The sequence below is a fragment of the Pungitius pungitius genome, chromosome 2 (assembly GCF_949316345.1).
Source record: "Pungitius pungitius chromosome 2, fPunPun2.1, whole genome shotgun sequence".
Lineage (NCBI taxonomy): Eukaryota > Metazoa > Chordata > Actinopteri > Perciformes > Gasterosteidae > Pungitius > Pungitius pungitius.
This window is the reverse complement of record NC_084901.1, coordinates 17,681,338-17,705,746: the sequence shown is the minus strand read 5'-3', so window position 1 is coordinate 17,705,746 and position 24,409 is coordinate 17,681,338. Positions and strand designations below refer to the sequence as shown.

Sequence of the window (24,409 nt, the reverse complement as noted above, 5' to 3'; positions counted from 1 at the left end):
GTTCAATCTAAATTATACGATTAAAGCAAAAGTGTGAAATCTGAACACTGAAACGGATTGTTTTAGCGTGTGTTTAGAGAGACCGCGCCATATGTCCGTGCGTAAAAAGAAAAAAAGAGCGCAAATTGGTGCCAAATTCGCGCGCCGCTCGTGTCAGTCATCCTAACGGCGGGATGACAGAGGAGATTATTCCACATGAGAACTGGTAACCCCCCCCCCCTCCCCAAAAAAAGTGAAGTGAAGTGAAGGAAGCCTGAGCGTTGGAGGGAGTGAATACCGATCCGAGCTTCAGTATTTCAGTCGTGTCTCGCTGAGGAGAAGGTATGGATGTTTAACGGAATTGAACCTTCTGCCGACAGATTGAGGAGCCTCATATTCAAATATAAAATGTCTTCCTTAATGAGCTCGTGGGGTGTGATGTAAAGCTGCCGAATGTCACGTGTCACAATCAATGCATCTGATCACCCGTATGTTCATCTCATTAGCTGACATATCTCCTTCATCCACTTTTAAAAGTTTCATTTTTTTAACTGTGCACGCGGAAACCCTTATTTGGCGTGCTTTTTTCTTCTTTTTTTTCTCAGGCGTGACGCAACGCGGCTTCAGCCCAATGGGGCTCCAGAGCTGCGACCGATATGCAAACGAGCGGCCCTTATTTGGGCGTGTCCCCGCCCCCTCGCCGATCCGCGCCGGTCCCGCGGGAGGCTCCGAAGCCTCGGACCCCGGGAGAAGGAGCTCTCCGCCGGGACGGAGGAGCCATAAAGAGCCGGGGAGGGAGGGGGATGAGATTTTCTCGCTGCCCAATCCCCCTGTTCCCCCGGGAGCGAGCAGCCTTCCGCGCTCCGTCCCTCCCTCTTGTTTGCTAATCATTTCATTTTACTCCTTTTTGAAGCGGTGGCTTGTTTTTTTTATCCCACTTTTCATTTCTCCACAATCCGCGGCTGCTCGCCTCCCTCTGATCCCGCTCTCCACGTTGCGTTCTCCCGGCGTCGCAGGCTCTGGATCCCGGTGATTCTCGCCTCTCTGACTCTCCCCTTCTCTCTCTCTCTCTCTCTCTCCCTCTCACTCTCTCTCTCCCTCTCACTCCCTCTCCACCTTTCTCTACCGGCTCCTCGGAGATGCTCTCCCCGCTCTGCGCTCCTCTCTCCGCCCTCTTTTAACTTCACAGAGCCGCCGGTTTTTTAAAGCTCAGAGTGCTGCGGAGCCGCGGCTGGGATCTAAAACCACCCCACAGAAACCCAGGGGGATCCCGGACTCTTCTTTGGACCCGGACCCGGTACTTTGGGGGAAGCGTGTCCTCCACCCCTCCTGCTCCACTCCTTCCGCATCGCTCCTCTTTTTCTCCACCTTAATCCAGGTGGTCCTTTCGCTTTTTTTTGAGTGTTGGGTACAAGGAGGATTATTCTTCTTCTTTCTTGTTTCTGGTGAAGACAAAGCTCCCAGAAGGACACTTTGATGTTCTCCATCCAGGACAGCCTCCCCCGGGGGGCCCTGACCATGAAGGAGGAGCCGCTCCCCACCGGCATGACCCCGGTCCGCTCCTGGATGCAGGGCGCAGGGATTTTGGACGCCAACACAGCGGCCCAGAGGTAAAAAAAAAACTCTCTCACACACACACACACACACACGCACATCAACAAAGCAACAAAAATCCCCCCCCCTCCCAAAAGCATGCAACTTGTCTCCGCGCGCCGTTCGGGAGCAGCCGGACCCCCAGCGTCCACGCGCCTTCTCCCCAAATGCACGTGAAAGTTACCGGATTCTGATCAGAATTCACAACTAAAAGCAGAATGTGTCTGGACAAAAGTCTCGAGCTGCAGCTCCGTCCTCCGTCGGACGTTGAGGGTGGAGGTGTCACTTTGGGTGGAGGTGTCAGAGCGTCACGTCGCCTCCTCCTGTCCGGGGGACCCGGGTTCGCCACCCGGCGCGGGCCGAGTCCCTCCCGCCTTTTCCCGGTCCTAACAAAGCGAAACTTGAGCTGACTTAATGTTTCCGTCGCGGCCGATCATTGATTATTGATTCTTTACCGAATCCCGAAACGCGAACACGCCGCGCGCGCACATCGCGGAGCTGCTGCCGCTGCACGGCTCCGTTTCTCCGGGACTCCTCCAGAACATTTCAAAGGTTATTTCATTCAATCCTTGTGAGATGTAAGACTTCATTATTTAATGAAATCACTGCGGGTTTTTCTCCTCCGCTAAAATCTCTAATCACGCGGCGGGTCAAAAAGAAACACCATCTTTTATTTATGAACACAGTCGAGGAGGAAATAAATCTCAATGTAAGTGGGTCACAGGTTAAATTAAAGCTTTCCCTTTGACATTAAGCGTTTTATTTCCACTTTATTTCTGAAACGTTTTCACTATTCAATACATTATTTTAAAGTGGTTATCTGAATGACTTAAAAACCCAATTTTAACTGTAAATATTGATGTCATTTAAATAAAAATAAGAGTATGTTTAGAAAGTCCAATGATATTAATAATAATAATAATAGTCAGTTATTTCTGATGAACACGGGACAGGTGAAACCTGAACCGAAGTAAATCAATGCAGGATTTCTCTGCGCGGCTTTAAATCAGCTGCTGCTCCTCCATCACCTCCATCACCTCCATCACCTCCGCAAGCACGCGCACTGACAACTCCGCTTCTCGCCATTCCTCCGCGTGCTTCCTAAAGAAGTCTGCAACAAATGAAATAGAAAACTGAAGACCAATTGGCTTTAATTCGCGGTTTTTCCAAATTAAATTATGTCCAATTAAATCGTGATTTTCTGATTAAAAACATTTTTAAAAATTATAGCATGTTTATGATATCAGATCTTGCAGAATTTAGAGATACAAAAATATTTGATTGAAAAATGCTATATGGATAACTTTTTTAAACCCTTTTTTTTAGAACATTAGAACACCTGCTGGATAACATGATTTAATTTAGTTAATTTATTTTCTATTTGACACAAAGAGTAAAACATGTTGATTTGAAATCTTCAGTTTTGTCCAAAAATTGTAAGGGTTTTAAATCTTAGAAGAAAATTAGGAATCAATTAATGTCAAGATTTATTTTAAATGTGTGAACTCATCTGTTAGTTGGATCAAACGTCATACGTAAAGCAGTACTTCAGTACTGAAATACTGAAGTACTGCTAAAAAAATGTACGCGAGAGGGGGATTGAACAAAGAACAGTTTCATATTTTATGTGTCATATAAGTGACGTAAATGTCAAAAATAAGTTTATTTCTGAACAAGCAGGAATCTTTTCAACACGTTAAAGCTGCTGGAGGTTTAATATTTAGATTTATTTATTCAGATTGACAGGTGTCATTGAGACAAAAAAAAGTGACTCTGACACTCCGAACATGTGAAGAAGAATCAGATCTGACACCTTAAAGAGGAGAAGAAAGAGATTTTTAAAGCCCTACGTGAAGTGAAGAGACAACTGATGTCATTTTTATCATCTCAATTCCTCAGCTGCACATTCAGTTTGGTTTATGGATAGTTAAAATAAATAGTTAAAGAATGAAGGTTTGACTTCTTGCTGCTGGGAGTCAAAAGAAAACTCACAAATGAGACTTTTCAAGCAAGAGCCGATAAAAGAAAAAGATATCATGCGAAGTAGAATGTAAACATATATATATATATATATATAAAAAAATACATCTCTTAACTCTGATCATCCATGAGAACAACGTGCTTCAGCTGCAGTCAATCTCCCGTTATTGATCGCTGATCAGACTCTTCGAACCTTTCTGAAATCTTTCTCTTCTGTTTCTGAGCCTTTGCTTCATTTATTTATTAAACGATGAAGACATATGTGTGTGAGAGTGGAGCCGATGTTGGCTTTTATCTTCTCAGTTCTCATTGTGACCTCATCTGATCTCTAATAATCACCAGCAGAGAAAAGGACCTGATAAAAGTTCTTTATCTATAAAATAATAGGTTATTTAATAAGTGAACGCACTACAAGCAGTTTAAATCGGTGCAAACCGTTCGTCTTCTTCACCACAGAAAGTTGAGTAGAAATCAAGCGTTTTCTTTTTGAAACGTGGTGAAACACTCGTGAACATGAACATCGTCTTTAACTGTGGCATCACATCATTGATAATCCAACCGAATAATCCCAACTGTAGTCTTTAAAAGTCATAGTGTGATCCCGCTTGTCTGACTCCTCGGTGTGTGATGAGGCAAAGAGGAGATTACCGTTGTTGTCCGGTGGATTATTAATCCAGATTATGAAGAGTGATCTGTGTCTGATTTTAGGATTCACGTCTTCACGCTCTGTTTCTTTCGTGTCTGTCTGATCGACTTCTGCTGCTCAGAGATCAGATGATAACTCTTTTTATTTGGAGTTCAGATCAAATTGTTGTGCAGCATAAACTAGGGAAGAGAGTAATTCAAATAAAGATTTTTTTATAAATGGTGCAAAGAAAAATAGACGATAGAAACGGTTTACATTGATATCAAAGAATGTCTTTATTAAAGGAAATATAGGTAAATGTTCCTATGGTCAATTTTTACTGTGAAAAGACGTCACAGTTGGAGGTTGTTCGACTGTGGATCAATAAGACCAATAGCAGGAGGTGATCAGATGTTGATCGGAGCCACAGGACCAAAGCAGTTTGATAGAAAGTGAAGCTTTGCTGAAGCATATAAATACAAAAATATTCTCATGAATAAATATTATACATAACAGTAGAGTGGAGATGGTCACATGGTCGCCGATTTGTCTCCAAACGTTCAATCCGTGTGACGAAAAAAGCAGAAAAAGCACCTGTGACCGGTCACGTTACTGCTCTTGTAAAAGGCACGTGAGAGGTCAGAGGTCACGGTGCACTCAGACAGGCGGCTCTTGTGAGAGCAATTCACAGATCATAGATATATATGTATATATATATACATATATATGTTAGTATTCATACATAATGGGTATTGTGCAGCTGTGTGCTTCATGCTATTATTAGAGAGAATGTCCTCCGGTATGAAGCCTCCTCCAGAGGCCCGTGACCTCTGAGGCGTGACCTCGGGTCTGAGAGGTCACGCCTTCGTAAGAAGAGGGTTGGTTTTTCTTTGATTGAAAGAGACTCTTTGTGTTTGTGAGCTTGTTGTCTGAAGGTCGGAGAGAAAGCGTGTCACACATCATCGCAAATTATGATGATGATGATATTAACAGGATACTAAACACTAAACGTTATTTATTTTGTTAGCTCCAATAAAACTCGTCCAGTCCCTTTGTTTGTATATTATGGAACTTTAAAAGAAAAAAAAAAAATAACTATAGTTTTTCTCATGATTGAATTAAATCACAGATTCAGATTTTTGGAATCACATCCGGACGAATGTTCGTTTGTGACTTCATTGTTCCGACTATTTCTCTATTTGATAAATATTTAGTGAACATATATAAAATATTCTTTAATGAGTCTGAAGAAGAGAAATCCATAAAAGAGAGAATTGATCCTCAGGGAAAACTGTCTTTTTGTTTTCAGCGAAAATAGACTTGCAGGACTCAGAAACAGAAAGAAAATCCTGCACTGTTGGCAGGTGTGTGCGTTTGTTAGTTTGCATGTGTGTGTGTGTGTGTGCGTGTGCGTGTGTGTGTGTGCGTGTGGAGGCTGCAGATTTCTCTCAACCCTTTCTGACATGGCTGCAGAAAGAAGAAGAAGAAAAAGGGTCGAAGAAAGATGGAGCAGAGCGAGTGATCCTGCCCTGACCGCCCCATCTCTGTCCTCTGGGGTTAAGTGGGGGGTGGAGGGGGGGGGGGCGCTTTGCGGATTCCAAGGCTGAAGGTGTATGTGTGTGTGTGTGTGTGTGGGGGGGGGGGGATCAAGTAGTGTTGCATTTGTCATCTGCTCAATCATTGGGGGCGTTTAGCGTTCCACCCGGTGCTCCCCTGGTGGCCCTGAGGGCCAAGAGACCTTTTGATCCAGGAGCCGTTACTCATGACGACGGATGGAGGAGGACGACCGAGGCCTCCTTTCAAACGGCTTTATTCTCTCCCCGGGGGAGAAAACAAGTGCACCCCTACCTTTTCTTATGCATGTGTCAACACCCTCATCGCTCCCCCCCCCCCGCTCATCCCACATCGTCAGGTATGCACACTCTCCCCTCGTGATGTCGCGGAAGGTTGGGCGCCGCGCGGCGCTCGGATTATCCAAAGCAGCTATGGTACCCCCCCCCCAAAAAAAAAAATCTGCAAGCGATTAACCCCGAGCTTTCGCCTGAGAGGAGCAGATGAGCGGGCTAATGGGCTCGGCCTGTGTGTGTGTGTGTGTGTGACAGGTGGGGGGCGGGGAGGGTCTGCTTTGGGGGGAAACAGCTGAGTTGCGAAAATAAGCCGCTGCATCAGCTCCGTTCTCTGAGAGCAGAATATTACAAAAAATAAACTTAGAGGTGTAAAAAAACCAAGTGACAAGAAACAAAAACGTGAATGTAATTTCCCACCAACATTAGTTATTAGTTTTACTTGTTAAAGCAGTTTACGCACCCGATTCCATTCGAAAATTCACATTTTGTTACATTTTGTGAAAAAATCCTGAACGCACCACAAGAGGCTCTCAGTTATTGAGATTCTGACCCATGAACGCACCACGAGAGGCTCTCAGTCAGTCAGATACTGACCCATGAACGCACCACGAGAGGCTTTCAGTCAATTAGTTACTGACCCATGAACGCACCACTAGGTGCTTTGAACGTTACAATATTTCTCTGCAGTTAAATGTTAACGATGTCATTGATCTGACTTCATCGTCACATAACGTATGCTATTGTGTGATTATGTTGTGGCATTGTGTTGTTCTGTGATTGTCTGTTTGTTTGAGTTAAAGAACACAGAACAAACGGTTACAGGTCGGACGTCAAAATGTCCGTTAAACTTGCGTTCACAATGAATTCTCACGCACGAAACACCTGACGGAACACACTAATCAGTACACACACACACACACACACACACACACACACAGTGGAGCAGGAGTGTGCACGTGCAGAAGCCCCTCAGTCCAAAGACTAATTTGTTGATAATTGCAGCATGACAGGAGCAGCCATCTCGGCATCGAGCCGCCGGTTGCCCTAATTAGGAATGACACGCGCTATTAAGGTGCACAAATGGAAGTCAGCCGTGAGGGCGTTCCCAGTCACCCCCCCCCCCCCCCCTTCGCGCCCCCCCCGCCACCGCAGCCGCCATTAAAACCCACAGCGGACAGCTGGGCCTCCAAAAACCTCCCACAATGCACTTTGCGGACAAACCTGCATCCTCGGATCAACAGTTTGTTAATGCTCTAATTGGATTGATACTCTTACACGTTAATCAGATTTGGTCATGTGATTACTCTCCAATGGCTTCCCACGAAAATCTTAAAGTAATGATTCATTCACAAAGTGAGAAACTGGTGTTTTTTCCAATGGATTTCTTGCCAGTCAAAGTTGGCATTTCCTGTTTATTGTGGTTTGGAGATGGAACAACGTATGAACACATCTATTGATGAACTCGATCAATGACTTGATTTATCGATGAAATCTGACGAGGGAGAGGAGGGTGGAAATAACACACACACACAGCCTGCTGTCCTCCCACAATGCTTCAGCAGCAACTCATTAGTTCATATTACACGGCTAATGAGAGCTAACCAAACAGGTGCGTGTATGTGTGTGAACGTGTGTGTGTGTGTGTGTGTGGCCTGATTGGGTAAAATGTATTCCTGGGTAATTGTGCAGCGACGCATAAATCAACACACACACTGTACAAAAACAATATGTGCATATTTTAACCGTCCAAATCCGCTTCCATAGCAATTAGAGAGGAGTTTGTGTTCCGAACTAATTACATTCAAACTGAACGTTCACATTAACATCCGACGCTCGGGACTAAAAACTAAAAGTCATGAGACGCCACCTTGTTTTCTGCAGTCTTTATTTCACTGTAGTTTTATGATGAATATAAGAATAGTTATTTGATTGTTATCACATATAAAATATATTTTTCTCCTTTTTTTATTTTGTTTGTTTACGGTGTCGGTTTCACACTCCGTTTCACAACGTTCATAACTACAAGTAAGAGACGCTAAAATATAACTTTACACAATGCGACAGGTTGGAAATTGACTGCTGGCATTTTAAATTGAATTAAAATGGAGAAGAGTTTCATTTAGCATCGGTTAGCATCAGTTAGCATCCATGTGTCGTATCAGTTCTATTTTGAAATCTGCTCTGATTAACTTTGAGATTAAACTAGACTCAAACTACAACTTGAAGTGTGTGTGTGTCTAAATAGTGTGTGTGTGTGTGTATTGCCCTGTCACGGTGTGTTTGCTCTGAGTTGGTTTCCCACTGAATCTGATTTAAACATCTACCGTTTATTTGATTAACATCCTGGCAGCCGGCCAGACAGTGTGTGTGTATGTGTGTGTGTGTGTGTGCACGTGTGTATGTGTGCACGCTGTATGGCTCATTAGGTTGGTGTGTGTATTCATGTATGCGTGTGTGTGTGAGACGACAGGCCAGTAAAGACTGAAACAGCGGTCACACTCCATCTCCTGTTTGATTAATGCCATGATGTGTGTGTGTGTGTCTATATGTGTGCATGTACTGTAAGTGTGTGTGTGCATAGATTTGAGGCATGTAAGCTGGTCTGAGGATCCAGATGATTTCCAGGTTTTAACATGAATAAAAGGTTAAACTTCAGACAGTCATCGTTAAGTATTTGCTACAGTGTGAAATGCCTCTTTGTGTTTGTGGCCCGCTTGTTGCTGTTGTGTGTGTGTGTGTGTGTGTGTGCGTGTGGGGGCGGGGGGGTTTCGGTTAGCGAGGAACACGCGTTTGGGAACCTTGAACCTCAGAGAACTTCTGAGTTCTCCAAGAGAGTTTCAAAATAAAGCGCCGTTGGTTTGGGTCCGGTCGGAGGCATGGGTTCACCGGCTGACCCCCTTTTAATCTGAGATGAGAAAAGATCAACCTCCCCGGTTTTATTGCAATATTCAGTCGGTGAATTTATTCAGCGTGTGCGTGTGTGTGTGTGTGTGTGTGTGGATATGAACTGACTGCACGGGACCGGCTGTCTTGCTCAGTAATTGTTTGCAGAGTGCTCGACACGACTCCCGCTGACCTTTAATTTCAGGCTTTGTGGTGGAAACGTGCAGATCGCCGCCCTGTGTTTGTTCTGACTCCCTCCGTGTGTGTGTGTGTGTGTGTGTGTGCCTGTGTGTGTGTGAATGCGCGAGGCCTCGTCTCTTCCTCTCCGGCTGCTGGCGTGTGATTTACACTCCGGGCATGTTCCAGCGAGCCGCGTGCCATCGATACTGTTTTTATTACACCTTGTGCCAAGTGCTAACAGCCGGATACGAGGCGCCGCGACGAGTGGATGCCGCCGCAATTAGCATAATTGAAATAATAATAATAACGCTAACGAGCTTCTCTGAGTGGAGGTAGAGCGGCGCGGAGAGGGGAGAGGACTGCGGGGCGACCACAGTGCATTGTGGGTAATTGGGCTAATGGCGCCGGCCCAGTGGATGCAGGTGCCAGGTTAGTTTCTAGAGTGAAAGGCACACGCTTGTGTCTTCATGCAAACACACATGCAAAGAAATTTGATCCATAGCTGCTTCTGGGTCCTTGTTTTCTGTGAATATTTTGAGTGGAAATATCTGCAAGGTGCAACTAGAACATTTCAACCAATCGGCTTGTTTCAGGAATTCTATTTAATACGAAAAAATTAAGCAGTTTTCATGTATGAAGAACAGATATATAGTTAATATTAGGTCCACCGTGGTTATAATAATCGGGTTGTTGCTGTTAGTGGATACCTAAAACCTCTCTTCTGAGGACACGTTGTACTTGTAGTATTTTCCGTATCATCATTCAGGAGTTGTTCTGGGGAAAAGCAGCTCAACCATCACGACAGATGTTTCTCTCCTCACAGGAAGTCGTTGAAGTCTCTGACAGTGAAGGTGATGCTTAACATCCCTTTAAAATAAACAAAACTGCAACCTGACCGACGCACAACCGAGCCGCGCTCCTCCTCCTCCTCCTCTTCCTCCTCCTTATCCATCTCCTCCTCTTGCTCATCTTCTTCCTCCTCCTCTTTCTACCTCTTCCTCCTCGGAGTTTCTCCACGGCCTAAGCACTGCGAGTCAGAAGGAACTCTGCGTCCAACGAAGCGGCCTACAAATGAGGCATTAAGCATCTCGGTAATGGAGGTGCAGAAAGGTCACGGCTGTATTAATGTGCCACCGGGGAATTTACCCCTGAGCGGGGCTGGGGGGGAAAGAGAGAGAGAGGGAGAGAGAGAGAGAGAGAGAGAGAGAGAGCAAGCTTCCAAAAAACAAACCCAGAGCATGAATAAATATTTATCCACGCCCGGGCACACATATTGATCATGAAGTGTTTTAGGAAATGAGATTGATGTAAAAACATTGGTTTGTTGTTGTTCTGAGGGACCCTGCAGGGTTTTCTGGGGTTCTCCGGGTTCTCCGGGCCGAGGGCAAAGGTCGCCTCCCACAAGAACATGGATTTTATTTCAGGAGTTCTGCAGACTTTAACTCACTGATATATATATATTTTAATGGTTTTCCTTGTGATGTTGAAGCTCATTCTAAGTCAATCATGTGGCCTTAAATGAAAAGAGCAACAACCTCTGACCTCATTATAATATCACAATCAACCGTAGGCAATAAATAGATTAATCCTGGGAAAGTCTCTTTTAGCATTTGATTTGTAGACTCTAAAGAATCCTTTTGAATTACAACTGCATTTGGATCATTTTTGTACTACTTTATACTCACAAAACACGGATGTGCTTGATTTAAGAAGCCCTTATTTTTAATAAATAAAGTATGATTAATCATATTAATAATATATTAATATTATGTCTTAGATATACAGTTTCCAATACATAATGGGCCAAACACTGAGCCTTGGGGTACCCACCAACTAAGAATAAGATGAGAATAAATGTATGTAATTATTTATTTTTTCTTCCGGAACAAATTATAAGCTTAAGAAACTGTTAATTAATGAGACTAATAGATGTAGTTTATTTTAAGCCTTTTAACCCTTTTAATAACTTTATTTACTCGTCATTGGGTGAAAATATTTTTTTTAGATGTGTCTGGAGGTTTTACAGCGTAATATTTGATATTTAATGAAATTAAAGATATCGGAAATACTGAAGATACATTTTTGGAGTCTTGTCTTTGTTTCAACGTTGTTAAAATGAGTCCCAGTGAGCTCCTTCATTGACAGATGCTGTAGTATCTGTAGAAGAGAACAGCTGGGGCTTGGTTTGTTGTCTCTGTTGTTTTTGGTGTGGTTGTTGATGTTGATTTGAAGTTTTTCCCCTCTTCCTCTACTTCTTTTTCTTCCTCCTCCTGTTCCTCGTCCTTTTTTTCATCCTATTCCTCTTCTTCCTATTCCTTCCCCTCCTCTTCCTCCCTGACTGGAGGAGGAGTGTTAAAGGGAAAGTTCTGGTTCTTACTACAAGCTAAAAACATGCATAAAGTCTTTATCATTTATTATTGTGTTAACAATTCTCTTTACTTTTATTCATTAGAGATGCTGTTTTAAACTGTTATACTGTCACTTAAGAACACCAAATACTACATTGTTTAAAACACATAATTATACCTTTATAACCACTCATAAGATGGTTTTTTAGTGTTTATTACTGTTTGTAGACACCTATGACTTCGTATGCATTGTGTATGATTCTATAATGAAGCCTTGTTTCCGTGCTGCAGCGGCGTCGGCTTGGCCCGCGCTCACTTCGAGAAGCAGCCGCCCTCCAACCTGCGCAAGTCCAACTTCTTCCACTTCGTGCTGGCGCTGTACGACCGGCAGGGCCAGCCGGTGGAGATCGAGAGGACGTCCTACGTGGACTTTGTGGAGAAGGACAAGGTGACAGTTCATTCTCACCTTCACATTTCACATCCAGGATTTGATTAAAAAAAATTCTATAGTAATGTAATCTTTAATATGACACCAATAATAGACTGATTAAGCAATGAAACATTTTTTTGTATTTCATTTTATATTGTTCGTTTTTCACAAAATGACACTTATAATAAGACTAATGATTAAATGAATTATGATGATTTTTGTTGAGATATAAAGAGAAAACAACAATATATATTTGATAAGAATAAACACATTCTGAATTTTGTTTAAATAGATATTATGTGGAATCATATACAAGTTTAAGTTTTAGTAGAGAAAGTACTACCATTAATACTACTTCTACCAATACTACTACTACTACTACTACTTGTACTTCAAATAATAACGATAATAATTATAATAATAATCAGACAGGTTTAAGAGTGTTTGGTGTTTGATCGGCTGCCAGTTGGCACTGAAATTCTACACCCACTCTCTCTCTCTCTCTCTCTCTCTCTCTCACCTCCGCTTTGACCTCTAGTCTCTCGCCCCGAGACCCCCAAATACACACGCACACTAACACACACTGGGGCTGAGCCAACACTCGCGGGCACAGTTGGCACCGAGCGAGCAACTGACGGGGAATGAAAGAAAAGATAAATAAAATAGAGAGCTGAAATAAAGAGGAATAAAGGCAGAGGCGGAGGAATAAAAGAAGGAGGAAGAGGAGAAGGAGGAATTGGGGTGAGGGAGATTGGGTGAGGAATATGGGGCGGGAGGGTCGGGAGAAAAAAGAAACAGTCACAGACATCGTAGATTTTTTAGCAGCTACTACTGAGAAAAACAATTTAAAAACCAATCCAAATAAACTGAGCAGTAACCATGGAAAGCAAATTCTAAATATATAAATATACATGTATATATATTAATAATAATATATAATAAATATATACACTCACCGGCCACTTTATTAGGTACCCCATGCTAGTAACGGGTTGGACCCCCTTTTGCCTTTAGAACTGCCTCAATTCTTCGTGGCATAGATTCAACAAGGTGCTGGAAGCATTCCTCAGGGAGTTTGGTCCATATTGACATGATGGCATCACCCAGTTGCCGCAGATTTGTTGGCTGCACATCCATGATGCGAATCTCCCGTTCCACCACATCCCAAAGATGCTCTATTGGATTGAGATCTGGTGATTGTGGAGGCCATTTGAGTACAGCGAACTCATTGTCATGTTCAAGAAACCAGTCTGAGATGATTCCAGCTTTATGACATGGCGCATTATCCTGCTGAAAGTAGCCATCAGAAGTTGGGTACATTGTGGTCATAAAGGGATGGACATGGTCAGCAACAATACTCAGGTAGGCTGTGGCGTTGCAACGATGCTCAATTGGTACCAAGGGGCCCAAAGAGTGCCAAGAAAATATTCCCCACACCATGACACCACCACCACCAGCCTGAACCGTTGATACAAGGCAGGATGGATCCATGCTTTCATGTTGTAGACGCCAAATTCTGACCCTACCATCCGAATGTCGCAGCAGAAATCGAGACTCATCAGACCAGGCAACGTTTTTCCAATCTTCTATTGTCCAATTTCGATGAGCTTGTGCAAATTGTAGCCTCAGTTTCCTGTTCTTAGCTGAAAGGAGTGGCACCCGGTGTGGTCTTCTGCTGCTGTAGCCCATCTGCCTCAAAGTTCGAGGTACTGTGCGTTCAGAGATGCTCTTATGCCCACCTTGGTTGTAACGGGTGGTTATTTGAGTCACTGTTGCCCTTCTATCAGCTCGAACCAGTCTGGCCATTCTCCTCTGACCTCTGGCATCAACAAGGCATTTCCGCCCACAGAACTGCCGCTCACTGGATGTTTTTTCTTTTTCGGACCATTCTCTGTAAACCCTAGAGATGGTTGTGCGTGAAAATCCCAGTAGATTAGCAGTTTCTGAAATACTCAGACCAGCCCTTCTGGCACCAACAATCATGCCACGTTCAAAGTCACTCAAATCACCTTTCTTCCCCATACTGATGCTCGGTTTGAACTGCAGGAGATTGTCTTGACAATGTCTACATGCCTAAATGCACTGAGTTGCCGCCATGTGATTGGCTGCTTAGAAATTAAGTGTTAACGAGCAGTTGGACAGGTGTACCTAATAAAGTGGCCGGTGAGTGTATATATCCATGCAATAAATAAGCGTATTCAATCAACAAGTGCTCACTGATATGGCTTTTTCTTTAACTTAAACACCATATTTAGTATAACTTAAATAATTAACCAGTGTAATTCAAATGCACGAAAAGTGAACCTAATGTTGACCTTATTTACTCACACAAGATCAACAAGTGTCTCTTCCTCCTGACCAGTTATTTGTTAAATATCTTTTCTGTTGTCCTAATGAAGCGAGTCAGAGACACACGGACGTCTCTCACACGATCCCCTGGTTGTTGTGTGTCGGAGGTCAAAGGTCGCACAGCAGCAATAGAAAACAAACCGTAACAATAACTCTATTGAGATGTGTCTTTGTGTGATTGTGTGACTCAGGAGTACAACGGAGAGAAGACCAACAACGGGATCCACTACAGGCTACAGCTCCTCTACAGCAACGGTGAGTCACCACGTTCTGTACATGTACGTTATGTATATATATATATATATATATATATATATATATATACACACATATATATAGCCATGACAATGTCGACTACAGTTTGTGGGTTGGAGACACTCATCCTACCGGAGCAGAGTAGAGCTAACCGTCTATTCTTTAAATGAGTAAAATTAAGCAGCTTAGTCCTTCATCAGATAATAAGTAACACCAACAAAGTTACTAGTTGCTTTTATTAAAATATCAATAATATTATACATGTCAATGCAACTCTTGGAGACAAACTTCATAGGTTGGGAAAAATTTGAACGACACCTTGTCGTTTGCGTTAGTCCCGCCCCTTTTGTCACCCGCCAATCAATGTCCCGATTTGTGAGAGACGTCCGTGATTGACGGCCTGAAGTTAAATGTCTCCCTCTGTAAATGGCAGCGCTGTAGGTCAGCCAGGCTCTTTGTTCGGCCCGGAGGTCAGGTGTGCCTCTTCCATTGATTGAAGTGGAGCTAATGATCGGGGGGGGGGCTCCCACAGGTGAGACCGCCGGCAGTCGGCCCGACGAATTAGAGTTTCGCCGGAGGAAGGAATTTATATTAAAGGTCACCTCGGCAGACTTTTAGTGGAAGTGAACTGTGAGGGTGCAAAGAAGAACTTTTTATTATATATTTATCATCAGAGAGAGAGAAAGAGAAGGAAGGGAGGGAGGGGGAGAGAGAGAGAGAGAGAGAGAGAGAGAGAGAGAGAGAGAGAGAGAGAGATCACTCCTGACGTCGTAGCATTAGCATTAGCATCGCACACGGGCAGTCAACCTCGTCTGCAGCCGGCGCAACGGACAGCCGCCACTTGTGTCGCTCAGCACTCTGGGAGTCAATCATGTCAATTAGGAGGCACAGGAAGCTGCGAGGGATGCGGGCCCTGACCCCCCCCCCCCTCTCTCCCCCACGAACAGCGTGGAATAGAATTATAGCTAACAGGTGCTCCTCCGCCCCACGTTGTGTTGGTGTCACATCTACGCTCGGATGCGTAGCTAATAAGAGACGAGCAATCCCGGTTGATATTTAATTTCTTGGAGAACGAGGATATCTCGTTATCCTCCAGGAAGAAGAGGCAGCGGTGGGGGGGGGGGGGGGGGGGGGGCGCTCGGCAGTTAAAGGCGGAGCGGCCTATAAATAATAAACTGCTCTGGAGTCGCACTAATGTTTGTTTTTGCTGAACGTGTTAGCGTAGCCGCAACGAGACAACACGAGATACAGAAAACATAAATACACTGCCGGGACATAAATAATAACAGATCTCATTTACAGAACGTTATTAGGATTCTCTCCTTTAGTTTGCATACTGAGAGCAAATTAGCATAACAAGCTAATGCGTGTGTGTGTGTGTGTGTCTGTGAATGTTTGTATTTGTGGGAAATAAACGTTTCAGAAGGCTTGTCAATTCTGCTCCAACTCACTGATTGTCGTTCTTTGTTTTTCAGGCATCAGGACGGAACAGGACCTTTTTGTGCGTCTGATCGACTCGATGACCAAACAGGTGAGGAGATTCATCATCTTTCTCATAACAATGTTTCATGCTTCACAACAACATGATGAAGACCAGCAGGAGTTCAAGGGGAGATGCTAGAGAAGTGTCTTCACCACATGTAGGGTTCCCACCCAACCCTTAAAATAAGGAATCGTCCAGTATTTGAGCACAAAATAACGCGGGGCGGGGTTTGTCCTGTATTTTCCACGCATCTATGGATCCAGGCTCCTGGGTGTCTCTAAGGCCAAGGCTCCTGGGTGTCTCTAGGTCCAGGCTCCTGGGTGTCTCTGGGTCCAGGCTCCTGGGTGTCTCTAGGTCCAGGCTCCTGGGTGTCTCTGGGTCCAGGCTCCTGGGTGTCTCTAGGTCCAGGCTCCTGGGTGTCTCTGGGTCCAGGCTCTTGGGTCTCTCTAGGTCCAGGCTCCTGGGTGTATCTGAGTCCAGGCTCCTGGGTGTCTCTAGGTCCAGGCTCCTGGGTGTATCTGAGTCCAGGCTCCTGGGTGTCTCTGGGTCCAGGCTCCTGGGTGTCTCTGGGTCCAGGCTCCTGGGTGTATCTGAGTCCAGGCTCCTGGGTGCCCTTTGGTCCAGGCTCCTGGGTGTCTCTGGGTCCAGGCTCCTGGGTGTCTCTAGGTCCAGGCTCCTGGGTGTCTCTGGGTCCAGGCTCCTGGGTGTCTCTAGGTCCAGGCTCCTGGGTGTCTCTGGGTCCAGGCCCCTGGGGGGTCTGGGGTCCAGGCTCCGGGCTCCTGGGGGTCTGGGGTATGTGTAGGAGCTTGAGGAAATGAATATAAACCCTCACTTACACGGAAATCTTTTGAAACGAGCAGTAAATCCAGTCCAAACACCTGTTTTAACCCTCCACCCTCCCAGCTGCACCTCCTGCTTACGTACCCCCCCCGCCCTTTCCCTCCCTCACCGTCGGCATGTCACCAATCGATGTACCAAGCGCTCCTCGACAAAGCGCCGGCCATGGAACCCGATCAATAGGCCCTAATGTGGCACGGAGACGGCCCACTGGAGACAATAATCCTGACACCCCCCCCCACACCTTCACCTCCCTGTACATGACGCCCCATTGGTTGACAGTCCAATGGGGCGTCACCCCCCCCCAGGATCAATAAAGATCCCCGCGGTCTGTCGGATTAATGCCGATTGGACCTCAGAGCGACTTTCATCACACAGAGTAAAAGAAGAGTCACGTCTAAGAGATTATTTGGCATTTTTTTATATCTATTTTTTTGTGTGCAAATGGAGGGAGCGTCAAAGATAAAGCAGATTTGAAGTGATGAAGAAAATTATAAAAGTTTAAAAATATCAAAACAAATAAATTATCTTTACAAGCCAACCACCTAATTTCCTTTAAAGGAAGTTGTCACTTCAAACAAATGAAACAAACTTTTAAATCCAAAATGTCCACTTTCCCCAAAATGAAAGACATAATGAAAACCACTCACACTGACACACACACACACACACAAACAGACAAGGGTACATTTGTTGGTCGATATTTATACATCATCATTTATGATGCAATACCCCTGTGAGTGAGTGAGTGTGTGTGTGTGTGTGTGTGTGTGTGCGTGTGTGTGTGTGTTTTAATCCAGAGGAACAGAGTTGGGATCAGGATCAATAATGAAGAAGTGGTCGTTATCCTGAAAGTATTGTACCCCAGGGGTGTGTGTGTGTACCTGTGTGTGTGTGTGTGTGTGTGTGTGTGTGTGTGTGAGTGAGTGCTGTGTGCGTGCTGGGCAGAGGTCTGTTTTGACTATAAAGGTGGATGAGGTAGTGGTAATCGTTGGAAAGAATGGACCAAAGGGGAGGACACACACACACACACACGCAATGTTACTGGAGTTCATTTACAACCACTAGGGTATTACCTACACACACACTTACCTACATACACACACAGCGGTCATCCATCATCCGGACGCTGACATGACAGCTCAGTGGGGGGGGGGGGGGGGGACAGCGCCCACCATCTGGCAGGAAATTCAGGGCAGGCCGGAGGAGGCTGAGACCACCGAAAGGGGAGGTGGTGGTTGGAGGCCATGTTTGACTTTGTTGTTGTTGGTGCTGAAGTCAGAGAGGAGGAGGAGCATTGTGCGGGGGGGGGAGGGGGGGGGACTGGAGGGGGGAGGGGACTGCACGCATCAACACATACACTCATGTCTCATTAGTGCATAAAACCACACGGCTAAGAACCGGGAACTGGTCCCAGCTACAGTAAGCTGGTTTTCTTCTTCTTTTTAACTGGTCTAGATGTCAATTAAACTGGTTCACATGTTCTCTATACTGGTTTACATGTTCACTAAACTGGTTTACATGGACACTTAACCTGTCTACAAGGACACTAAACTGGTTTACAAGGACACTAAACTGGTTTACATGGACACTAAGCTGGTTTACATGGACACTTAACCTGTCTACAAGGACACTAAACTGGTTTACAAGGACACTAAACTGGTTTACATGGACACTAAGCTGGTTCACATTGACATTTAACTGGTTAACGCATTCACTATACTGGTTCACATGTTCACTAAACTGGTTCACATGGACACTAAACTGGTTCACATGTTCACTAAACTGGTTTACATGGACACTAAACTGGTTCACAAGGACACTAAGCTGGTTCACATTGACATTTAACTGGTTCACATGGGCTTAAAACCTAAAGTAAACCTCAGATCAAAGGAGTTTTTGTTTTCACTAATCAAGCTTCCTGTCTGTATTTCCGCCCCAACAGCCCATCCTCTACGAAGGTCAGGACAAGAACCCGGAGATGTGTCGCGTCCTCCTCACCCACGAGATCATGTGCAGGTAAAGACCGCGTGTTATCTGTGTTTTTGCTGTGTGTTAGCAGTGTGTTAGTTGTGTTTTTGCTGTGTGTTAGCTGTGTGTTAGTTGTGTTTTTGCTGTGTGTTAGCAGTGTGTTAGTTGTGTTTTTGCTGTGTGTTAGCTGTGTGTTAGTTGTGTTTTTGCTGTGTGTTAGCAGTGTGTTAGTTGTGTTTTTGCTGTGTGTTAGTTGTGTTTTTGCTGTGTGTTAGCAGTGTGTTTGTTGTGTTTTTGCTGTGTGTTAGCCTAATATAAATAATAGCAGCACTACTTTATTCAACTCCTGTCTTTTCTTGAGATTATAAAATTAGTGAAAATAATAATTTTGTGGATGAGAGGTACAGAAGGTGTTGTGTGCGCGGCTGCGCGTGTGTGTGTGTTTGTGTGTCTGTAAGAGAAGACACAGAGCAGCTGTTTGTCTTCATCACACCAATCAACACGTTTCCTTCTTGTTGTTGTCTGAGAGTTAATGGTTTTACTGGTTCAGTCTGAGGAGTGAAGAAGAAGAGTAGGGGAGGGGGGTTAAAAATACACACACACACACGTAACAAACGCACACATGTTTAAAGCTGGACTCTCATGGCGTGTGTCTTCTGAGCCACGTGAAGACAATAAAATATGTTGATATTTTATCCAAGTCAACTTGACTGGTTATTACTGCAGTATACTGGCGTGCTGATTGACTGGTTTTTCTCTTTGGAAAACTGGCATTATTGTTCAGTAGACTGTTCTTAACGGTAAACTGGTTTGTCAGCACCAAAGTGATAAATATGTTAACTCTGACTCGTTATATGATCGAGTGCAATTATTAGCCCCCCCTTCTATTGGTGGACTTGTTTCCATTCGCTAATGAGGGAGGGATTGGGGAGCGTCTCTCCGTCTCCCAGGTGAGGACGTCTCTCCAGGCATCCCTGTTGGTTCTTCTACCTGCATCACACCTGGGCTGGAGTGGCACTCGACCAACAGAATGACAAACGAGCACTCTCTCTCTCTCCATATATATATATATATATATATATAAATTTAATATAGAAGTGGGTAGAGGTGCTTTCATGAAGCTAAATTATATCCGGTGGGAGTGATGTACTCAGCAGTTAGCGCTCAGAAAGAGTCACATGTTTGGGAAACACATTCGGACACAAAACCAATTTCTCTCAGCAATGTGACGTTTTACTTTAAACTCACTATACTTTGCAGTTTGATCCAGAGACCGACGTGTCAGAATCTATGTGCGTGTGTGTGTCTGTTCCCGCCGTGGCCTCTCCATCACATCATGGAGGGGCATTTAACCGTTCTTAAACGGGACCCCGCCGCTTTCCAAAACACCCCCCTCCCCACCAATCGCAACCCAGCGAGCGGCCAGGTTGGCACGCCGGCGTTGCCAGCGGGGATCCCGGAGGCCTCGCGGCAGCCTCGGGTTCTCCTCTCGCTCGCTGCCAGGCTCCAGGAGGAGGAGGAGGAGGAGGGAAGGGATGCTTCCAGGCCCGGGCTCTGGTTGTCTCTCTCTCTCTCTCTCTCTCTCTCTCTCTCTCTTTGGCTCTCACTGTCTGGCTCTGGCCGGCAGTGGGGGCGAGGCGTTCCAGGCCTTCAGGTAATTACAGCGCTTGCCCTTTCAAAGCGAGCCGCGCGCTCGCCGTTATCTGGACGCCTGTGATCCGAGCGACGGGGCTCTGACGCCCGGCGCCACACCGTCCTCCGGGGAGACCCTCTGAAGGGGCTTTTTTTAAATTTGTGTGATAACACAGCGCCGACAAGCCCGGACAAACCCCCCCGCGCTCCCTTTGTGCCCTGAAGTAGACTCCACTCGTGGCCACGTCTGAAGTGGCGGCCGAGGAGGAGCAGCCAGCGGTAATGATGCTCGCGCAGCCCAGGCAACCGTCCGGTGGCCGCGGCCTGGCTGAATTGTTTTTTTTGGGGGGCGGGTGGCCTGTGTGTGCGCGTGTGCGTGTGTGCAACAACCAAAATATGCTATCTGCAGCGGCAGAATCTCCCCGCCAAAAATAAGCGACAGTGGCACAAACTCTCAGCTTTTATTATTCCTGTTTTCAGCCACACACACACACAGACACACACACACTGTTTGCTTTACATTTGCCGTTTTTCTTAGCGTCACAAACACACACATTCACTCTCTCAGGTCCGCGTGTGTTGTTGCTCTCAGTCATTAGCCGGCCGCGGCGTTAGCCTGCTCACGGGCCCGGGGGGAAACGTCATTAAGGCGATATTGTGGACGCTCAGCCAAGGTTTGTTTTTGTCTTTTGGAAAAAAGGGCCCCGGGTCCCTGGAGGGGCCCCGGCAGTGCTCCTGGGGTCCAGTTTGTTTATAACACTTCTTTGGCAGTTTGGAGGAGGTTGTCACCACAGCGGCACCAGTGGGTTTCCAATGCTAATTGGTCTCCTGGAACTTTCACTAATGGTTCCGAGTAGCTGGGGGAATAAATTATTGTGGCGCGTTCTATGGCAACAGTCACACACACACATACACGCATACATCTATACGGGAATGGTGGGGGGGTGAAGAGAGAGATGGGGGGGGCGGGGGGGACACAAACACGGCGCTTAGTTTGTGATTTTTCTGCACTTACGGGATCAAACGTGGCGATAAATGATTCATGAAGCGCCTCGTTTGGCATTTTTTACGCTTGTTTGTCGAATGGCAATTTGATTCGGGACAGAGTGATGAGGGGGAGGGGGTGGGGGGGGGGGGGGGGGCGCCGGTGCACGTCGCGAGCTCACATGTTGTGACCCGATTAATTTTTCAAGAATCACCGGAAGATATGCTAATGAGAAAGAGGCTTTGTTGTCATTCTGAGATATTAATGTGAATATTTCTCTTCTGTTACGTAACGGAGAGTTAACAATTCTTTCCTCAGTCTCATTATTTGAACTATTTATTTGTAACCTGTTCCTTTGTTCAAAATTAATAAATAAAATGGTAGTATTTGGATTTATTTGTTGAGGAGTTGGTTTGTATAATAAGTTTGTATGTCAACTTGTTTGACGTTGGTGAAATCAAAAATCAAAAACACGATAATTACATCTATATATACGGTAAATATTGTTTTACAACTACTTTTTTGATACGTGTACTTATCTATGTTAAGAAAAACAGAAATCCTCACACAATGTATGTGTGAAAAAACCCCACAAAAAGTATTTCAGTTTTTGATTAAACATTGAGTCAGATTTCAACATCTAAATATTACAAAATGGCGCAATAAAAAAATAAAAAAAATAAAAAAATAATATATATATATATATATATATATATATATATATATATATATATATATATGTATATATATATGTATATATTGGGTATCTTAGTTATAATGAATTCTAAATATATAATTGTGGGCTCTGTAATGATCTCCGCGGTGCGTTCACTGACTTCCTCCCGCCGTCGGACACCAAACATCTCCCGTCCGCCTGATGGATATTGATGCATTGGATTCAGTCTGCTGCTGTTCGACATGCCACACTTACACCCCCCAACCCCCAAACACAACCACCCACCCTGGGGGGGGCCGAAGCAGAAACCCAGCGCCCCCTTCCAGATGCCTCAACTGACTCCGGGCCGGTTTTATGTCGGAGGCGGAGCGCCGGTTTGTCCTCTGGCTACCTGGACGGCTGGTTTGGCGAGCAGCTGCCCGGTTGGCTAGCTGGTTGTTAGGGGCGATGGCATAGAGGGTTGGGCGTTTGGGGGGTGGGGGGTCCACAGTGGTGCCTCAATTGCTGGGCGTCGTCCAACTGTTAGTGACCTTGGTTTGGACCCCACCCAGCTGGACAGAGACGGAGAGACAGAGAGTGCAGGGAAAAGAGGGCTGCTTTTCAAAATAAAATAATTTTGTGACACTTTATCTTTGCAGCTCTGTGAATGAATCCCTAAATATGTCTTGGAGAGAATGATGCCATCTTGATGTGAAATTTTCAATTCTATTTCAATACTCATAAATCCAATGGGCCCAGATTTAAATGTGTGTGCAGACTGAATTAAATAGTGTGAAATGGAATCGAAATATACATAGAAATGTTATTTCCAAAAGTAGTTTGTCTTTCATCCATTATATATTACATTATATTATCGCTGATACATTGATGTCCGCATAATGTTTTAAAATATTTGTTGGACAGATCCTCTGAAACTTTTTTTTGAAGCGCGAATGTGAAAACAAATGTGAATATTAAATCTGAAATGACATGGTCCCAGCTGTTTTAGTGGATGCTACGCTAGCAGCAATGCTAACCTCTGTCCCTGCGTGACTCATTATTCTTTCTCTTCTTTCTTGCAGCCGGTGTTGTGACAAGAAGAGCTGCGGGAATCGCAACGAGACGCCCTCCGACCCCGTCATCATCGACAGGTAGGAGCACATCTGACCCCACACCCGTCTGGACCTCTGAACCTGTCTCTCTCTCTCTCCCTACCGAAGTGGACCTGTCCGCCTCTCTCTCTCTGTCTCTCTTCCTGCTTTGACACAGACACGCTGTGTCATGATTAACTCGCTGAGTTCCTTAGTTCCTACCGCAACTCTCAGGTTCATTTACATCCAGGTAGGTGTTGATCTTTTATTTGAGGAACTTCCCTATCTGGATGAGAATGGAAAAGCAAACTATTCCATGTACCTAGCAGGGCGAGAAGTGGCCAAATGGATTCTACTGATTGTGCCGTGACGCCTGAAGGCATCATGGCCTCAGGCTCTCTGTTCAAGTTACTTTTCCGTCGCTGATTTTCCAAATCCTTCCATCCTGGTTTCAGTTAATTCCTCAATTAAAACTCAGCTTGCGTGGACTTGATGTTTGATCGTCTCTGGTTCGTTGTCACAATTCTGTTAGTTGTTTTTCCTCCTCACTTCCTCACCTCTCGCTGTGTGAATGTTTTAATCAACACCCGTCGCATAACGCTGTTGTCGCGCCGCAGGATGTTGGAGTTTCAGGTTTCTGAATGTGACTTCTGCTGATTAATTTTTGTAAGAAACATATTGTTATTAGGGTTTATTTAGGTCCACATAATGTCAGATAGAGTATTGAAGAAGACTTACTGAGGAAATGAATCAAGAGTATTTTCCCATAGTCGATAAAAGAAACATTTATGGTTTCTGTAAACCTTTGGGGGAACTAAACAAACATGTTGGCATGGAGTTTAAAGTTTAAACATGGTTTCCATTATGTCAAAAATCTTTGATAGCATCTCTTGTTAGCATCTCCTGTTAGCAGGGAACTCACATGCCTAATTTACTCTGAAGCTAAAGAAAAGCAAAACAATGGTGATTCTCAGGCATGTTCTGCAATGTGTGGCTTTGGTGACGTCTGAGTGGATTTGGGGACGTTTATTGGGGACGGACCCGAGCAGCAACGGCATCCTCAGGAAATGAAAGTGATATACTATGTGTATGTTTGTGTAGCCAAACTGCAGTCACCTGCTTCAGCATCAGCATGCACCTGTACCTTTAACCACACCTCACCCCTCCTACAGCCGCCATCAGAAACTCTGTTATATCCTCTTTAGTTAGACAACAGAAACCAAACCTGCTCCATTTCCCCTGTTATATATTTTCAGTCACTTATTTTTCATCAAATGCTGCATAAA

General features: G+C 44.8%; 1 protein-coding gene across 5 annotated transcripts in view; it reads left to right on the top strand.

The window, feature by feature from the left end:
- Positions 1 to 459: 459 nt before the first annotated feature.
- Positions 460 to 24,409, top strand: part of LOC119211566 (transcription factor COE3-like) — an 87,694-nt gene continuing 63,744 nt past the window's right edge. The window contains exons 1-6 of one of the 5 annotated variants that reach the window (XM_037462568.2): positions 460 to 1,589; positions 11,727 to 11,883; positions 14,406 to 14,469; positions 15,945 to 16,000; positions 18,735 to 18,808; positions 23,115 to 23,183. In XM_037462568.2, coding sequence (XP_037318465.1) covers positions 1,456 to 1,589; positions 11,727 to 11,883; positions 14,406 to 14,469; positions 15,945 to 16,000; positions 18,735 to 18,808; positions 23,115 to 23,183 — 554 coding nt within the window. In that variant the 5' untranslated portion in view covers positions 460 to 1,455. The remainder of the gene's footprint in view (positions 1,590 to 11,726; positions 11,884 to 14,405; positions 14,470 to 15,944; positions 16,001 to 18,734; positions 18,809 to 23,114; positions 23,184 to 24,409) is intronic. The other 4 variants (XM_037462567.2, XM_037462571.2, XM_037462569.2 and 1 more) reach the window with 4 other exon arrangements.